General features: G+C 40.8%; 2 protein-coding genes across 3 annotated transcripts in view; both read left to right on the plus strand.

The window, feature by feature from the left end:
* znf608 (zinc finger protein 608) overlaps positions 1–6,986 on the plus strand; it is an 89,260-nt gene extending 82,274 nt beyond the window's left edge. Inside the window, exon 9 of the mRNA XM_050051775.1 lies at positions 1,905–6,986. Within this exon, the coding sequence (XP_049907732.1) occupies positions 1,905–1,924 (20 nt within the window). The 3' untranslated portion in view covers positions 1,925–6,986. The remainder of the gene's footprint in view (positions 1–1,904) is intronic.
* A 2,445-nt stretch (positions 6,987–9,431) lies between these two features.
* Positions 9,432–19,900, plus strand: part of LOC126394899 (centrosomal protein of 120 kDa) — a 39,023-nt gene continuing 28,554 nt past the window's right edge. The window contains exons 1-7 of one of the 2 annotated variants that reach the window (XM_050052043.1): positions 9,432–9,647; positions 11,987–12,143; positions 12,287–12,392; positions 12,539–12,683; positions 15,339–15,487; positions 17,061–17,258; positions 17,344–17,568. In XM_050052043.1, coding sequence (XP_049908000.1) covers positions 9,599–9,647; positions 11,987–12,143; positions 12,287–12,392; positions 12,539–12,683; positions 15,339–15,487; positions 17,061–17,258; positions 17,344–17,568 — 1,029 coding nt within the window. In that variant the 5' untranslated portion in view covers positions 9,432–9,598. Of the gene's footprint in view, positions 9,648–11,986; positions 12,144–12,286; positions 12,402–12,538; positions 12,684–15,338; positions 15,488–17,060; positions 17,259–17,343; positions 17,569–19,900 lie in introns of both variants that reach the window. The other variant, XM_050052042.1, reaches the window with a different exon arrangement.

A 19,900-nucleotide genomic window follows, 5' to 3' on the forward strand; every position in this document is an offset into this window, starting at 1 on the left:
TCAAACTTCCTAGGAAGAGATCCATTTGAAGTGTTTTTCAAAAAATTCAAAATGGCGGAAAATCTAGATAGTCGGAAGTTATGGGTTCTTGAGGCAAATGTGGTCCTCATGAGGAGAGGCATCTCTGTGCAAAGTTTCATGTCTCTACGACATACGGGGCATGAGATATGCCATTCAAAGTTTGTGATTTCAGCCGGTTGCTATAGCGCCCCCCTTTGGCCAATTGATGTAATATTGCTTCATTGGCATCCTCCCATGACCCTCTACCACTGTGCCAAATTTCACATGGATTGACCAAGTCAGTGAGGAGAAAAACATGGAACAGACACACACACAGAGTTTTATCATTATATAGTAAGATACAGTGTAAAAAGAGCAATGGTATAAAATGAAAAAAGATAAGAAACATGAAAATATAAAAATACTTTAAAAAAATATATCTGCTCTCAAAGTGGAGGAACTTTTTCTTTGGTGTCTTGTTAACGTTATAATTAAACCATTAAAATATGTTGTGAAAAGGAGTTTAAAGGTAGAATATTCATTCTTTTTTTTTTTTCTGTAACTGCGTAAAGTGTTGGGGGTCGTGGGGGGTGGAGCCTATCCCAGCTGACACTGGGTGAGAGGCAGGGTTCACCCTGGACAGGTCACCAGACTATCACAGGGCTGACACATAGAGACAGACAACCATTCACACTCACATTCACACCTACGGACAATTTAGAGTCACCAATTAACCTGCATGTCTTTGGACTGTGGGAGGAAGCTGGAGCACCTGGAGGAAACCCACGCTGACACAGGGAGAACATGCAGAATTTCGCACAGAGGGGCTCCCCCACCTTGGGGTTCAAACTCAGGGGTGGTGCTGTGAGGCATCAGTGCTAACCACTGCACTACTGTGGTGCCCTTAAAAGTGTTAAATGATAACTGTCTAAATAACTGGTAAAAATAAAACTAACACAGCTACAAAGAGGCAGCCAGGCATCTGTTTCTCATGAGCCTGACCGACTGGTGCAAATAATCAGTGGAATCTGTTTCCTGTGAACAGAAAACTATGAACACAATATCTAAAAAACGCCTGAAGGGAATTGTTTCAATTTTAGTTCACTTTGATTTGGTGGTCAAAGGTCAAAGGTCACTCCGACCTCACAAAACTTGTTTTGGCCATAACTCAAGAATTAATTTGCTTAGTATGATAAAACCTCACACAAATGTCTAACAGGATACAATGAGGAAGTGATGACAGTTTATATCCAAAAGGTCAAAGGTCAGCTTGACTGTGACATCATAATGTTCTGCGTTAAACACTTCTCTGGCCATTACTCAGCGTCATAAATCAGGAACAGAAGGAGAGACATTTGGACAGATACTGAATTGGTGACTCTAATCTTGAAACTGTGCTGACTGTATAGATCTTCTGTCCTGCGGGGGAGATGTGTGTGAAGCATATATGTTTTCACAGACATGGGTGTGAACTGTAACTGCAACTTGACTGGTGCACAGAGGCGTGCAACCATGAGGCAGTAATCCAGGCAACCAAAGGTTTTTGTTCATGACAGGGAACTATTCAAATCAGTTTGCAGAGACGTGTGACTCGATGCAGTAATCCATCACAGTAAACAATCTGTTGCCTTTATTCATTTTGTAAAAATTTACATCACCTATTTTCTATAAATCTTGTAAACTTTCCCAAATTCCTCTGCTTCAGAGGTCAAACTGAAGTTTTTTCTTTATGTTTCTTTGCTTCAGTTTGTCTGCTGCAGTGAAACCATCATTTGTTCTGTCTTTTGATTGATTTATTAAGCAGTCTCAATACTTACAGACTGAACACACCTGAAGTCTTTACTGTAGTTTCTGAGCTAAAGGTCCAATATGTGACTGAATGTTTTGTCTCTTTGTCTCCACAGAGAGCGAAGGGAAGAAGTAGGACCATGTGACCACGTCTCACATGAGGAACGGCAGATTTATCAGACATCAATTCCATGGTGTTTAATAAGCTTCGCCTCGCTGAGAGGCAGAGAACTTAAATTAAAAAAAAAAAAACCTCTTTCATTTCTTACTAATGAAACCACCTGTTTTATAACACGTCATCGAGGAACAGACGGAGGGACGGGAAGCAGGATCAGGACCTCTGTACAGATCCAGATCACTGACTTTTGAAGCTTTCAGTTTTGCAGGATTTTGACAAAAGCAAGCGGCGCGTACGAAACTCAACATCCCAGAGCGCCGTGCATCAGCCCGGCTGCAGCTGAGGCGTTCAACTTTATAAAATGCACATTTATTGTAGTGTATTATGATGATGATGATATGACTGAATGTACTGAAGATGACTTACATTATCCCAATAGTGTTGATGGTTTTTTATTTTAAAAACTCCTATTGGGAAACAGCATTAGGAAGCTAAAAAGTCTATTACTATCCTTATTATTCTCATTCTGATTATTGAAGTGGTCCTCCTCCCTCCATAGTGCTGACGCTACATTTGTATTACTAACCTGTACTTGAGCGTAACCATGTTGATTGTATTGTCTTTATGTGAGAGTAAACCTTCACATCGACCTGCCCAGTGCCATGTAGGAACCCAGTGGTGTATATATTCTGTACAGATTCATGGCAGAGCACTAACATGCTTTATCGTACTCTATGTTGATCTCCATCAGCGATGCAGGGGAGCAGCGGGCGGAGCGGGGACAACCAGCAGGAACACAGCCACAGTTTCTTTATTAGCTGAGTGCAGCTCAAGTGAGTCATTTAGTGACTGTTAGTCCCAGTTTGAGCCTCATGGAATCAGTTTTCTCTCAGTTAACTGTTGATTCATGTGACCATCTCCACACCTGACAGAGCTGTGGTTAAGGTTTGGTTGGTTTTAGGCCACAGATTGTGGAAAAGAATTGGACGTAGCCTCCGTAGAAAAGTGAAGCCAACTCAGAAGTGCCTTAAACCTGCAGTCTTTCTAATGGCCAGCAGGGGGCGACTCTACTGGTTTCAAAAAGAAGTCCGACTGTATAGAAGTTAATGAGAAAATGACTCTACTGCTCACTTGCTCTCAGTGAACATTTTCCTAATTAGTTTAAGGTCTCAAGTCTTCAATAAAACATGATGTTCATTTTGCAAATTATGGTCCCATTTAAAATGATACAGAGCCATTTAAATGATGCTGAAGGGCGTGGCTACCCTGTGGTTGATGGTTCACTACCATGGGGACCTGTCAATCAAGATAGAGGTGCAATGCGTAGCCTCTGCAGCTCCACCCTCTCATCTAGTTATTGGTCGCTTCTGGCTCCAAAAAAAAAACCAAGATTGCACGGCCAAAATGCCAAATTCGAGATGGGTACAACCTGGTCTCAGTCCCAATTCATCCGATACCAACGCTTGGTCAGTGGCCCTTGTCTTCAGATACAGATGCACCGATGCATCCTTTTAGTATCGGTGTGAGACGCACCAGGTTTCAGCTTTTTTTGACACTCTGAGCAACTGCCACAGTCTACTTAGAAGAGGTGGGACAGAAATGGGTCTAACAAGCTCTGGACTTTCGTCCAAGAGACTGCTGTTCATGTCCCATGTGAAACCAAAAGTCAATCGTGTTAGTTTATTAACAATGTAGTGTGCTAGTATTTGTAGCATACTATGCTAGTGACATATGTCACGTGATGTGACATTACGTTAATAACAAACGTACTTATTTTAAACCAAACAGTGATGTTTTTTTTAAGCCTATGCGCCGGCCATGACCGTGTCTGTCTGTGGCATCCTTGTGAACATGATATCTCAAGAACACGTCAAGGGAATTTCTTTAAATTTGGCTCAAATGTCCACTTGGACTCCACAATAAACTGATTGGATTTCGGTGGTCAAAGGTCAACTTCACTGTGACATCATAATGTTCTGCATAAAACACTTTTCTGGCCATTACTCAGCGTCATATCTCAGGAACAGAAGTGGAGACATTTGGTCAGATACTGAATTGGTGACACTGATCTTGAAACTGTGCTCATTATACAGATATTCTGTGTGTGAAGCATCCATGTTTTCATACCCACCCACATTTTTTGCACTACCTAAACCTAAAGGAAGTAAATCTGAAAACAAAGTCTTTTTACTAGCATCGTAAGCTTATTTTGAAAGAGACTGTTTGCATATAACAAACATAAACTGAATATTTCCTGTGAAAACAAAGTTCATTTTGAAAAGACAGAATACATGTGACGCAATGAGCGTCCAAAACTGACGCTGGGAGGGTACCTAGAGTGTCATAGTTGGACGTGTAGGGCCACAGACCTAGCGTCGGTATTTGACGAGTTGGGGGTGAGAATGAGTTGAAGGCTGCGTCCGCTTCTTTTACAGTCTGTGCTACTAAAAGCTACTTGGTTAATGTCAGAGAACTTTGTTTTCATTTAGCAAAACCATAGGGTCCATTTAGTAGCTCTGGAACTTTCAATCACATAATGCCATGACTTTGTAGTTGGACCATGAGGCCCAATCAGAAGATCCACTTTCAATCTCAACTTAAAAAGAGCTTAAAATTGATGAATGGCTTGATGAGTTTTCACTAAAACATTTTTATTATTTGACTTGAATATAATCAACAATCATCAGCCGACATCTGTGATGTAAATATGATGCTTTAATCAAAGGTACAACCTGCGGCTAGGTGAATGAATAAGAGTGCCAGTTATACTTTAAGTTGCGGCACTGCTGAAGGACATTTTCGGTATTAACATGAGTTTTTGCTTATATTCTACATCCATATCTTTACTATTACCTCTACAGGTGGCTCTGTACTCAAAACTAAATGGAATTTGGTTTGTTTGCTGACATCGAAAAGTGAGTTCATGACCAAAAATAAGCTTTTATCAGTAAACGAAAAATCAATTTAAACATTTATGTCTTGTTGTGTATAAAGACATTTGCTTGCATCAACAGCAGTTTGAGAACATGCTGAATTCAGTTTTGAGTAGAGAGCAACAGCTCCAAAAACTCAGACAACAGAAAAGTAGAAAGTATCAGTCATCCACAGTAGAGCGATAGAAAACACTGATCTTGTCCTTTAAGTAAAATGCCGACTTTTTCACTGTCATGTTTGCTCATTCTGTCAGGAGTCCCACAATCCTTTGCTCCGCCCCTGCTCCCATGCTCCTCTACAAGCTGACTAGCTCACTGCAGAGCCTCTGATAGACAGAAGGTTTGATTATTGGTGCCAAAACTGCCGCCACATCTCAAGACTGTTTCTGGATCCATTGACCAGGCCTGTGACGTTCAGACCAGTGTTGTGCCAGATCATTCTGGCTACCTGTGATTGGCCTGTGGTGGAATTCTTTCCGATTCAGTTGTTTTCTCCTGCTGCAACAACAAAGCTCCTCTATCTGACGTTGGCATAGTTACTTGTAGCATCCAGCTGCAACCCCCCAACAAATGTTGGTACTGTATGTTTCTGCAAACCACAGATATGTTAGATTTGTACATTACAATTTGTTAAAACTTTATGATTAAACAACAGCAATGTGGTTAGGCATGAAAAACACTTGGTCATGTTTAGGGAAAGATCACATTTGGGCTCAAGATACCTTGTTTTAATGGAAATGCAGCAATTTCTTTGTTAAAAAAACAACCACTTTTGTTTCTTGGCCTCAAACAGTGGTCTGCAGCTTGGCAGACATCTCACCTAGGTGTCAGTACATCCACCGTCCCCTCCACCTCCTGATCACAAAGACAGCTTATATTTATCACTTTAGAAACGTTGACATGGTTTGCAGAGACGCACCATGCCAACATTTTCTTGTGGTGACTGGGCTGCCAGCTGAAATTATATCTGCACTTCTGCTCCTAATACTTTCTGTTGGGAGCCATAATTGCAGTATTCTTGAACTAATCATTTTACCTCGGCATACCATCACAGTTTAGCTCATATCTAATCACGGCTCGTGCTAAGCAAGCAGAGATAGCAGGAGGAGAGCAGCTCACAGAGACTGTCCCTCAGCGCTGCGTTGAACAGCATCATGCACAGATTTTAATTCTGTGAGAAACGCTGAATGCTCATAATTATAAGCTCTTAATCTAAGACAGCATCACAACTTCTTTTACCTAAAAATATCACAAAATGCTGTTTTAAGATTAGCTGCTGTGAAATCAGGCCGCAAAATCCTGGAGGTACTGCTAAGAGTAAGAGATGATTGGTTTGATGTGAGATTTGTTAATATCGGGCCACAGTGGATCCAAAATGGAGATGACAACGTTCCTCTGTTTTAAAACTAGAGGCCGGCCACCTTCACTGATATTAAAACTGCCTCTGCTGATAATCATAGAGAAGAAGAAGAGGCAGGGTGCTATTTTACACAGATAAAGCCATGTGTTCAATGAGTGAGGCTTTTCTTTCAAGCATCATCTTATAACTGCAACCTCATTATATTTTTTTCTTCTGTGATATCCCCTCTGTAGCTGAAGTATCAACAAAGCTGTGTCAAATTGGCTGCAAACATTCAAATATAATTCAATATGAACACAAATGCAACAGGATCAGCTAATGTAAAGGACTCCAGTTAAAAACAAACTGCAGATTTAGGCTTGATTTAATTTGTATCATTGTGACGACATGGCTGGCATTAGAGGAAACCACATTTACCCATTCTTCCCATCCTGCTACCTTAACTCAATGCAGCATAACACGATGCTCACACTGTGTGAGCACAAGTTAAGTAAACTGGGACCTGGTCTATCAGCGGCTCTGCCTCCCTCACACAACACCTTACCTGCATAGTATCAGTGATCATTCTATTACTTGAATATAGTGCTATGAACTCTGTTTACAAAATGCTGTCATCTTTTGGGAGACACAGTGTTGTCTTATAAAGGCTGCTTGGTATATGTTCAGTTCATCCACCCGGTGTATCCAGTTAATAACACACTGAAATCGTATAAACATGGAACCTGCTGTTGCTTTTTTATACTGTATATGCCTTAATTCATATGTTTGGCAATCATGATTAAAGGATGTTTATATATTCTTTTTGTCTGTGTGGGTTTCTCTTTACAGATAAAAGTTTCATGTACAATCACCACAAAATTCAAATTTGATCACATTAAGGAGTTAAGGTGTATAACAAAGTCAGTATTTCATTTTGTTGGAGAGAAATTGTGATACAACAAAATTAATCATTTATACAGTAAATTACAGCAGGCTATTGTTGGTCTCCTCTGCTTTGAATTAAAAAAGTGTTATATTTTTTACACAGTGTTTTTTTTTTATTACAGTGTTGGATTACTCAGTAATAGTAGTTACTATAAAATGAGTTAGCAAATTAATGAATGCACAGGAGTTTAGAATAAGTAGATTGCTATTATTACTATTATCACTCAAACTTATTTTGAATTAATTAAATTAATTAATTTCCTGTTTGCTGTGATAACTCAGTGTTTAATGAGCACCAGTGGTGGAAAAGTTTGCAGTCACACCACACTGTAACGATACTCCATTACAAGTAAAAGTCCTGCATTCAAAACTTTACATAGAGACTTCTCAGATGTAAAGTTTATTGATTTATTTTTTGTTATGACCTTCGCCAAAAGCTACAGATATTCTTCCTTGATCCTCCCCGAGTGGCTGGTGGAACATGCATGACCCTCCCTCCACCATAAATTAGTAATTAGATTTTTAAAACTTATCCTTTGATGTTTAGGTTAAAACCTGAAGATGAAATCCTGGAGTTGAATAAAGCCTCAGTTTTTCACTCTTGTCGTGCTGGTTAGTTTGTGCAAACAACTTATGTTTGGCCAAATCTTAAATCAGAATGAGAAATACTTTATCGATCCCCAAAGGAAAATTGCAATTTCTTACAGTCTTACAGTTAAAGAAAACATGCCTTCCAGCATATTTTCAGTTTTCCAAAAACTATTTTTTCCAGTCAAGACTTTTATCCAAGGTAAAGGCCTAGCTCAGGACTTGGGTTGGGAACCGGAGGGTCGCCTGTTCAAGTCCCCGTCCAGACCAAATATGGAGCATGGACTGGTAGCTGGAGAGGTGCCAGTTCACCTCCCTTGAGCAAGGCACCAAACCCCCCAACTGTACTCAGTGCGGTTAGGGTTAGGGTTATCTAGGAACCATGTTTTTAAGTGTTTAGTGAATGAGGTAAGGGTTGGTATATCTCGTATGTCACTCGGTACTGTGTTCCATGTATGCGACACTCGATATGAGAACGCTGACTGCCCAAAAACAGTTTTCCTAAATGGGACCAGACAGTCACCTCTGGATCCTGCTCTGGTTGACCTATTTGTGTTTTTCTTTATAAATTCACTTAAGGGAGGTGGAGCCCGTCTGTGGAGAATTTTATAGACCAGGATACAATCTGAATATTATATTATGTTTTCCCAACTCAGGAGCTCATATTTCTTCAAGATGGCACAATGATGGTATGTGTTGGGCTTTTTGTCTAGAATTTTCAGAGATTGTTTGTGTGCTACTTCAACAGGCTTTAGCGTGGACTTACATGCCAGTGCCCAGGTTGTTATACAGTAGGTAATATGTGGCACTGTCACCGCATTAAGGTACAGTTTGGCTGAATCGACAGTTAAGTTATTTCTAATGTATTTGAAGTTAGAAAGATTCAATTTTATTCAATTCACAATTCTTTTTACTTGTTGTTTGAAGCGTAGCTGTGAGTCTATCATGATTCCCAGATATTTAAACTCCTGTGCTTTGTTCCTTGTACAAATACATCAGGAATTATATCAGCACTTGCCTTGGATCACATGCCAGAATTGGCTTCCCTCCACTGGGTTCCGGTCCGTTTTGGGATTGATTTTAAGATTTGATTGCTTGTTTTTAAGGTTTTAAACAGTCCGGCGTCGCCTTGTCTAGCAGAACTCTTCTATTTTCATACTCTAGTTAGAGCTCTGAGGTCGGCTGATCAGATGCTCCTGGATGTTCCCAGATGTAGACACAAAAACAGTGGTGGCTGAGCCTTTGCGGTGGCTGGCCCTAAACTCTGGTACTGCTTACCTGTTCACATTAAAAACTGCTCAGACTACAGTATGCGTTAAAATAAATACAAAATACAACTATTTAAATGTAAATGCCCCTTCCCTAAATAAGAAAAAAGACATAAGACTGTCCCCAGTTCTTTAAAATTTATTTGACATGGCTCCTGCTTTTTGCACCACCTGTCCCCCTCATAAGTAATGAACAGTCCCTGACAAATTTCAAGAGTAATACTCGAGGTAGTATTGAGAGTTTTATGTCGTTTATTTTTGGTAATCTACCAAAAAGTGTCCCATGTTACCTGACCTGACGGAAACGGAATTCCATCATTGTATTTCTATGGGTAGTGTCCATAGACCTGTAATGCAGCGCCCTGCAGTTCCACCTCCCACCATCAGAGGGCGCTGAGCTCATAACCGTCTCCGTCATCACTTCCGCTTCGAAAACCAAAATGGGTGGCGCCAAAGCTTGACAACAAAGCAGCCTGTAACGGACAGACAGCGTCCTAGGAAACTAAATCTCTGCCCTGTTCTAATGTGGTGTCCACAAATGAGTTTCTGAGTTAAACTAAAGGTTCAAAGATTGATTTAAATCAACAGTTTAATAAGTTAAAGTTGTACAAATGTCAACATGTCGTCGAAGACAGACCAACTTCTCATCGTTGTGTCCATCCTGGAAGGTAAGTTCGCATCTAAAGTATTACACAGTAAACATTAAGTGACACAAGAGGTCTTTAATACTTAAATAAGTTACACGAGTGTCATTAGTATCGTCTTCACCTGCTAACTAAACGCAGCCTGTTGCTGTTGGTCATGCTAGTTAGCTTTAGCAGTTAAATCCACCCTGAGGAGGCATTAACTGGATCAGAGGTGGAGGAAGTTTTCTGATCCTGTACTGCAGTAAAAGTACTAATACCACACTGTAAAAGTAATCTATTACACGTAAAAGACCTGCACTGAAAATGTTGCTTCACTTAAAGTATGTAAGTGTAATAATTAAGATGTAGTTAAAGTATTAAAAGTATCAAACTATCCTCTGTGACTGTTAAACTGTTATAAATGATCTCATTAGATGATTCTGACTCATGCTTTAATGTAAAAGCAGGATTGTACTGTTGTTGTTGGTTAAGGTGGAGCTCATTTAAACTATTAATAAGTTTCATTATTGATTCATCTGCTGATTATCTTCTCCATTAATCGATTGTTGGGTTTGTACATATTGTGAGAAATGTGCGTCACAATGAGCCAGAGCCCAAAGTGACACCTTCGAAATGTTTGTTCAACTCCAACATTATTATTAATACATTAGTTATTCACATTGTTTAAAGGAAACGTTTCTGAAGCTGCAACCATGAAATGTTTCTGCATGAAGAATGACTTCAACCATCAAAATAGTTTCACATTCTTTTTCTGATAATCGATTTATGTCAAATAGTAATTAAAGCTGTCAGATAAATGTAGTGGAGCAGAAGTAGAAAGTGACATGAGGAGAAAAGACTCAAGAAAAGTACAAGTACCTCAAATTAAAACTTAAGTACAGTACTTGAGCACACGATAGTATCGGCGTGTCATCAGTATCGGCCGATACTGGCTGTAAAATGAAATAGACCTAAATTTTTTGTATAGCACCTTTAAGCCATCCGACCACTCAAAGCGCTTTTTACACTACAGGTCACATTTACCCATTCACACACACGTTGCCTGAATCTCTATCCTGTGTATTATGTAGTTTCCCATTCACCATGAGCAACTGACACGAGGTTTTGATGCACTCCAAAAATATAGAAAACAAAGACGAGTATTATATTATGTTATAAAATATTATAAAGCCGTTACTGTAGTGGCTAAATCATTAAAATAACCACCATGTTTCGAACCACTGCAGGTCTTTGTCAGGGCTTTAAAATCAAGCTTTTACAACTGCTTTGCAAATTTTCTCAACCACCACAAAGTAAAACACCCTTAGAAAACAAAAGGCTTCAATTTTTAAAGGAAACGTTCTTTATAAATGCAATAAATCCGACAGTGAAATAACAGTGCTACACAACGCAAACACAAATAAGCTACATGGTATAACATAAGTAGGCCTACATAAATGAAAATACATAAAAATCAAGATAAACCAGGATACAAGCACACTGAAAAATGAGGTATATTTAATCAGAGGATTCGGGAAATAAAGTTGCATATGTTTCCATAAAATGTGGATATAGTGATATCGGCATCGGTTATTGGCCAAATGGGTTTTTATATCCAATATTGTGCATCCCTACTTGAGGAAATATACTTAGTTACTGTCCACCACTGACGTCAGTATTGTGATATTAGACAGTGTGAATATTGTGATATCACGATTAAGCTTAAATGTGTTGATTTCCTCATCTGCAAGGCTGCATAACTGTAAAGTGGATGAATTCAAACGTTCTCACTCTTGTATCTTCAAACTCCAGTAAGAGTACTGACCTTTAAGTTGCTGCTGTGGCATCTCCTCTGGTTGGCATACAGTTGATTTGACCTCATCTTCTGTTGTGCCTCATTTTCTGTTGTGCTGCAATGTGCACTCCAATTCTCCTGTTGTTTTCTTTTGTTGTTAGAGTTGTTTGCTTCTGCATTTATCTGTTATGGTATTTTGTGCTTGTTCAGCACTGTGGCCATCTGCTGCTGTTTTTAATCTGCTCTACAAATTAAGTTTGACTTGACTAAAGTGAAATCATTTTCCAAACTTATTCAGCTGTTACAGTTAATTTTGTTTAGTCAGTATTATTGTCAAACAGTGTGTTGGCCTCTGAAGAGTCTGATAGAGACACAAGAATAAAGACAGTAGTTGTATCTACTTACAGTTTTACTTGTCAGATCAAATAGAAAGTCACTCTCAGGCTGACCACCTTTAGCCAGCAGAGTCAAAATGATGGTTTGCTATGTGCCAAAGTGGCTGCTGGACAAACAAACTTTTCTGTGTTTGCCTCATGACTGGTGGTAATTTACCAACTTAAGACTGACAGTGAAAATGCCTCCTCAGGTCGTCACTTCCCGAAGAGTCCCCGGCTCAGTCTGGTGGTCCAGGTGAGCTTCGATGGCGAGCAGCTGGCCACAGACCCGGTGGAGCACAGAGACCAGCCGCTCTTCAGCACTGAGCTGGCCTGGGAGCTGGACCGCAGGACGCTGCACCAACACAGGTCTGTCTAACTTACATGGGTGTTTGAACTTTCACAATAACAAAATTACAGAGAGATCTGAGAACAGCTGTGGGTCAGTTAAGAAGCCGACTTTGTCTCCCATCTCCCAAACTCATCTTTAACACTGATGCATCTTCTGTCAGATTGCAGAGAACTCCCATCAAGCTTCAGTGTTTTGCTGTCGACTCTGTGAGCAAGAAGAAAGAGAGCGTTGGCTACATCATCCTCGACCTCCGATCTGTACAAGAGGTCAGACAGGTGAACCTCTTCTCCTTCTGTCCGGGTGAAGTGTTATGATCAGCACTGAGATCCAGTTCCTGTGTACTGGGACCAGTAAAAAGCTGGTTTGCATGTTATAAGTGATGTAAAGATGAGATTTGTTCTCTGTGTGTCAGGAGCCTCGCTGGTATCCATTGCTGAGCAGTAAATACACCAAACAGAGACCAGCCCTCCTCCTCAGCATGGCGCTGGAGAACGACACCAAGCCCTCCGAGCCCTCACCTGATAGGTTCAAAGCCAAGAAGGCCCCGCCCCGACAAGGTCAGCTGCTTCATTGATTCTGTTTGTTCTGTTTGTGCTGCTCTCAGTTCAGTGTTTTTCTCACCTCATATATGTTACATGTGTGATTAAAAGTGTCAGCTGACACATGCAGCAGTTTCATGATGTGTAGGTGAAGGTTGAAAGAGGGACAAGAAAGTAAATAAATGACACTTTGAGCTGTTCAGTGGTTTTATGGTTGTGAATCAGTGTGAGGCTGGATGAACAACATGCTCAGCAGTCATGTGTGTCTGATTTTTCTTTTGGCAATCTTTCTGCTCTGTCTCTCAGGTAGCATGGTCCTATCTGCAGAAATCAAGATCCCTCAAATCTCACTCATGCAGTTTAAAAAGTAAAAATTAAAAACTGTGGCCTTTTTTTCCTTTTGGAGCAGTGATAATGATTCATCACTTTGTGCAGCTTTTTTTGCTATTGTGAAAGCGCTTTAAAAGCCTCCGCTTGTTAGAGAGTCCTCTCTGCATCACACAGTGTGAGTGGAATCCTCCTCACTCCTTACTGTGTGAATTTACGTGTGACAAATTTTGAGGAGTTTTTTATTAGAAAAACTTCTGCATTGTGTAACCAGACAGTGAGAGTTGGAGCACAGTTATTTGTGAAGCTGTAAAGTTCTTATTTAATCAGAGCTCTTTGCTTTAGAAGTTGTATCTCTGGTTGCTTTCATGCTGAAGTTTCTGGTCCATAAATCTGATGACAATATTTCCATCTACATAAATACAGAACTAAAACATTTTTTTATAAGGATCCCTTAAATTTTGTTTTTAAAGAATTGTGACCAGGAAAAGAGCAGGACATAGGTGTGGGCCGGTGTAAGAATTGTCAAACCAGTTTGATATTAAAGGCCCTGACACACCAAGCCGATAATCGGCTGTTGGTCAAAGTTGGGCCGCTGGTGAGCGTCTCCCGCACTCGTCAGTGTGGTGTGTCTTGTACTGTTTGCCCTTGTCGGTGCTAGTTGGCCTTTTTTCTGCCGATTCACCATGTTGAATTGGCGTTGACACTTTGGAACCTGTCTGCTAATGAAATCACTTTGATTGGCAGTTCAGCTCAGCACAGGACAAGAGAAACAAAGTGAGGAAAGTAAACAAAGAACTTGTTATGTGAGATAAGATCATTCCTCTTTATTGATTTAGCTCTTTAGCAGAAATGTTTCTTGATGGTTTGTGTTATTGTTCACTGGTGCATGGTAAATACGCTCTGTTTTTCAACACTGGCTCTATTGTTAATGTGCTAACTGGCTAACTAGCGTCAAGGCGGTCTTCCGGTTTCCCTTTTTTGAATGACAATTACAGGCTACTGTCATCTGCTGGTATAGATGTTCTCTCATGCAGGTGCAGAATATATGTGATTGTTGGCCGTTGGTTTGGTGTGTTCATGTGCGACTTTTTGGCCGAGACACGACAACAAGAGGCAACGCAGTATGTGGCTTTTGTCACTGCTAGTTCTCCAACATCAGTTTGATGTGTCTGGGTCTTTAGCCACACTGGACTGGTATACCAAATTTTTCCACTAAATACAGTCACATTTAACTCAGCAGCTGCTCCTGAGTGTAACACAATGACACTGTATGCGAACAGCAAACGAGCGTCAGGTTGTGACATAACGTTGGAGCTCTTTGTCCGCATGAAATCAATTGAATTTGCACTTCAGACTAGAGACGTAACCACCTGAAAGACGGGTGAATACTTTCTGTCTTCTAAAAAACACACAAAACATGTTTTATGTTGTAATATTTTAAATGAAATGACACACAATAAAGCCAACATCAAGTAGCTTAGCTTGTTATTAGCACTTAACAGAAAATTGCAGCTCCCAGATGAACTCCCTCCGGCCAGCTGCCACCTTATTTAGTTTTTCTTAGTGAAATGAGAAGGAATGGTTTCGTTAATTCCTCATTTCAACTTCATGAATCACCCGTTTCACTTCCATCGCTGCACTCTCAAAGCAAGCAACAGATATAAATAGAAACAGGGCATCTGACGAAAGCTTTGCTCAAAACATCGCCAGCAGCCAGTTAGGACACCTCTTTGTTGGCTTCACATCCAAAATGTTGCCATATTGGCACAGTTTTAGTTTTCTGGAGAGACTAACTCTGCTGTGTGTCCTCTCGTCACCCCAAAAAACACATGAACGTTCTAATAATGCCACTCGTCCCCCTCACACCTGCACTGATATTTGATCTCCTTCATGTTGCCGTGCCCATGATGCCTTTCAGACACAGTGGCTCCGTTAGTCTGTTAACACACAACGTAATATTACGTTAATCATGTTGTCACATTCCCTTTTACTAATTCCAGTTAGGTTAAGGGTTGCTGATATAGGCTTCCTTTTAATTTTAGCCCATTTGTATGAAATTAAACTGGTTTAAGCTTGTACACTGGACCAGACCGGCAAAACTGGGAATTGACCCATCTCCAAAATAGTCAGTCGTCTCCGCTGGACGAAGTTTGTAAGAGAAGCACTGTGTCTAAAGTATGTCAAAAAATATTTTTATAATTTTAGGTCTCTGTGATCAGACTCAATGTATGTTTTTTCAGGCTCTAGAAAAGAAGAAAAATAATCAGCTTAGATGTGTTTCATTGTGTCTCTTTTGTTTTGTCCCTCTGTTATTATAACTCTTGTGCTACTCTGCTGTTGTAGGCTCTCCCGCAGTAACTGACCTGCTGCCAGACAAGCTGGAAGCCACACTGATCCCAGACCAGGGTTACCATCAGGTCGGACCTGCAGATCACTGCTCCGACATGTTCATCCTGTCCGTCACTGTGGCCTTTGCTACCAAACTAGAGCAGGTAAGAACAGTTCTTTGACCTCTGATAACCTCCAACAAAAGCTGTTTATTTATTTACTTCACAGAGAAGTGTTGTTTCTTCAAATGACGCTGCATCCAGAAATATTCACATCTGGAATCAGAGTGATAACTTAAAATACAGAAACACTCACTTATAACTGGCTAAAACACTCTAGATATTATAAACCCAGCTTACAACATTGGACCTGTTCGAGGCTGTCTAAATGCAGTCTGGGATGAATTAAAGAAATAAAACTCCAGCAATTAATCAGAAAATAAGTTCATAAAAGAGTTGAAATTCACAGATTTATGATAATTTGACAGTTCAAGAACATCTCAGGTGGTAACTGTCATTTAAACATTATCGCTCTAAACTCTTAAACACTGACTATCTTTCCTCTCGAGTGTCAAATGAAGTGTCAATGATTCTGACGTTGCCACCAAATTAAACCTCTTCTGTCACACTAACCTGTTGTTCCTCATGGCAGTTAGAAGTGGAGTACAGGAGGTTTATGTAGGCAACCTTTCATTCAGTATAAGGTGGATTGCAAAATAATTGTACTGTTTCTTATTTTTTAGCTTGGAAAGCGAAACTAAAACAGTGTTTAATTATGTGTCAGTTGATAAAAATGTTGATACGTTTTAAGCAGTTAATCCAGTCATAAACATTTTCTGTTTGCATCCTCTCAAACATGCATTTATCTTTGTCTTATTGTAAGTGCAGTAATTTGGATTTTTCTGACTTTGGTTCAGAAAGTAGTATGACTGGAAAACTGTGATATTCATCTGCCATTATTTACCATTTTAAGGATAACAATTTAGTCAATACATTAATCCAAAATGTGGTCTTAACCTCCTGAGACCCTGTGGCCTCATGAGGACATCACATATTGGCTTTACTTGACATTGTTTTTTATTCTATTTAACTTAGACCTGTTGTCCTCCTTCGTGGACACTTTTTTTTGCCATCTAGTGGCAGTAAGAGCATGTAGAACCATAAGTCAGTCTGCAGCCGATCCCGACACAAAAGTGGACAAGGTCTAAAACCTGATCAGATTTAATGATTAAAACTTGTTTATTTATGATTAATAATGTTTGTAGTTTGATATGGCAACAAATGTGACCAATTTTAACAACAGTACCAAACTAAGACCCTGTTAATTAGAAAGTACTCATTGAAGACACTGGGACTTTATCATCAGCTCTGTGAAGGACATTGGGACTTAATTATCCTTGAAAATAATTAGTTTTTTTTATATTTATCAGGTCCTACTGATCCCAGATAGCTAGGGGAAATTCAAAATGCACACCAAACAAAAGTTCAGGTCCCAGGAGGTTAAAATACATCTGAGAAAACTCTGTAAATGGATTGGGATCTGCAGAGTTAACAGTATTAAACTCTAATTAAGCCCAAGTGAACCTCAAATAAAAACTGATCAAATAAATGTAAAATGGTCATTTAAAGCACGTTTTTCACCACTTATATTTAGAGTCAACACTAATTTTGTGAATTGTATCACCCCTCATTAAAACCATCAAACCAACCACTTGTGCTCTGTTGTTGTTCTCCACAGTTGATCCCCAGCACTATGAAGCTGTCAGCGGAGGGGTCAGAGTTCTTCTTCTACTACTCTTTACTGGGGAACGACATCACCAGCGAGCCTTTCCACAACCTGCTGAGCCCCGACTTCGAGCCGGAGCGCGCCTCTGTGCGCCTCCGCAGCAGCAAACAGATCCTGCAGACCTTCCTGTCTCAGCAGCCCAGTTTAGAGGTGAGAGTCAAAGTGTTTCATCAACAGCTCTTTAATAGCTGTTGCTGTCTGTGTGTCCTCACATGTCCCCGTCTGTCCTCCTCAGATCCACCTGTGCTGTGGGAATCACTCTCTGGGCAGCACAGACGTCTCTCTCTCAGCTCTGGCTGCTCTGTCTGTGGATCTGGAGAACAAGGCAGCAACAGTGGAGGGAGCTTTTATACTCCAACCTCCTAAACGCACCAAGCAGGCGCTGCCGGCTCTGCCTGCCGACCTGCAGCCGACTGTGGGGGTGGCTGTTACCCTGAGGAGGGAGGAGGTCACACCACAGGTACACACACATTGGGAATGTGGTCTTAAAACAAGAATTACTATGTGAGCTTAAAATTAGCATGTTTTCTAATATTTTTTGGGACGAACCTCAGAGACAAGAACATCCTTGGAGTTGTTGCATGTAGCTGTGGGTCATAAGCACAGATGGAGAGATTGATAATGATAATGATAGCACAGAAAGAACAGTTCACAAATGCCCAGTTTTTTGGTTACACTGGATTCTGGTCTATTTGTTATTCGTGTGTGTGAAGAGAAGGAACTCTGTCTCATCTGTGGTGGATTTGTCCCTTCTCTGTCTCCAAACAGTCCATCACCAGCAACTTTCATTATATCAGTTGTTGGTTTTGGATGTTTTTGAATGAAATCACTTGTAAATTAATGGAAAGAAACCTGAAACCAATAACTGTGTCTCTTTTTGTACAAAAAACACAAGAGCGAGATGTGTGTGATCGGGTTAAGAAGTAAAACAGACAACGTGTTCACTTGTGTTTTATTTTACTATTTGAAAAGCCCAGTTTGTGTGCAGTCTCCTGAATAATGTTTTAAATTTTATTTTGCCTCATGTTTAATCCACTTGTGACCCACAAACATTAATCTATCAGGGTTTTTTTGTTGCAGATGCACACACTAAAAAACATCCCAAAACACTGGATGTTTCTGCGTCTCTCCAGAAACAAAATTTTGCATTTGTGTGATATTTAACTGCTGCTAATATTGGTGATTAATCAGATCACTATAGTGTAGTATAATACCATTTAGGGGTTTTGAAGCTTAAGTGATAATTACCTGCGAATGTTCGAAGCTTAAAGGATAACTTCGGTATTTTTCAACCTGGGCCCTATTTCCCCATGTGTATGTGTGCGTATGATTCATAGGTACAACTCGTTCTAAAATTGGTTCAGTATTGAGGGAGGCGGATGCAACCGGGAACCGCGAAACGAGCTAAAACGGTAACAGGGGCAAATGCGTCCCGTATATGTTTGCGCATTAAAAGTACTTTTTTTTGCCACTGACCGGTTCAGATCGCCAGCGCTATGAGTGCTATGAGTGGAGTCAGCTGTCAGTCAGTGTTGGAGCAGAGAGGGGGAGGGCTGCCCCGCTGGGTACTGTAAGTGAGTATGTGTGTATGAAGTGTGTGTTTTTTCACCACTGACCGGTTCAGATCGCCATTGCTATCTCTGTAAATAGCATACTAGCCTTTCCCTTACCTCTGGGCTGTGTGATGTAACGAGCTTTGCTCCACTGTGTCTGTAGCTCTCTCTACTCGTGGGACAGCCGTTTTCTTGAGGAAGAGGTGTTTCGGGATTGGATGTCTTCTCTTCTTCGGCTGGCAGTAGTCATCTTGGCAGAAGTGAGCACTGCAGACCCGATGGTCTGCAAGGCGCAGTGTCTGGACAGGAGTGTTAGCATCCATTTGTAGCACAACTAGCCACAACTTCAGCATCTCGTTGTCCAACAAAGGCAGCCTATGAAAGCTGTACGGGGTGTTGCGCGACATCCTGTTCTTGCGTTCGGGAAAAAGGCCCGTTTATTTGAGCACTCCAAAAACTCTGGTAACACTCCAGGGGGTAGCACGTAAAAGACTCCGTCCTCTGACTCTTCTAGCGTAACACACACTTCACACACACATACTCTCTTACAGTACCCAGCGGGGCCGCCCTCCCCCTCTCTGCTCCAACACTGACTGACAGCTGACTCGACTCATTCACATTCACCACTGCCCCAGGGTCGCTACAATATGCTAGTTACAGAGATAGCACTGGCGATCTGAACCGGTCAGTGGCGAAAAAAGCACTTTTAATGCACAAACTTATACAGGACGCATTTGCCCCCGTTACCGTTTTAGCTCGTTTCGCAGCTCCGGTTGCATCCACCTCCCTCAATACTGAACCAATTTTAGAACGAGTCGTACCTATGAATCATACGCACACATACACATGGGGAAATAGGGCCCAGGTTGAAAAATAACGAAGTTGTCCTTTAAACTGGACACAACAGGTCTGAGGGGGGTAACATTAATCAGTCATACGCACACAGGCTAATCCAGTTGTTCCCAACTGGTGGATCACGGTCCAAAAGTGGGTCACGGTTCCATTCTGAATGGACCGCAGGTGACCTCTGATCGTGTCAAGTTTGTAAAAAGCATGCTTTATTTTGAGGTTTAGTGAGTTTCTGGCTCCAGACCTTTATTTTGAAGTTCTGTTCCCTGCTGTAGAGTCAGTGACTATCAGACAGCTCCTTGACAGAGACAGCAAACTAGCTCCATGACATGGTCAAATGCAAGTGTGATGCTGAATATCAAACTGTGTGGACCTTGAACTAATGACTGT

Source organism: Epinephelus moara, chromosome 8 (assembly GCF_006386435.1).
Source record: "Epinephelus moara isolate mb chromosome 8, YSFRI_EMoa_1.0, whole genome shotgun sequence".
In the NCBI taxonomy this organism is placed as follows: domain Eukaryota; kingdom Metazoa; phylum Chordata; class Actinopteri; order Perciformes; family Serranidae; genus Epinephelus; species Epinephelus moara.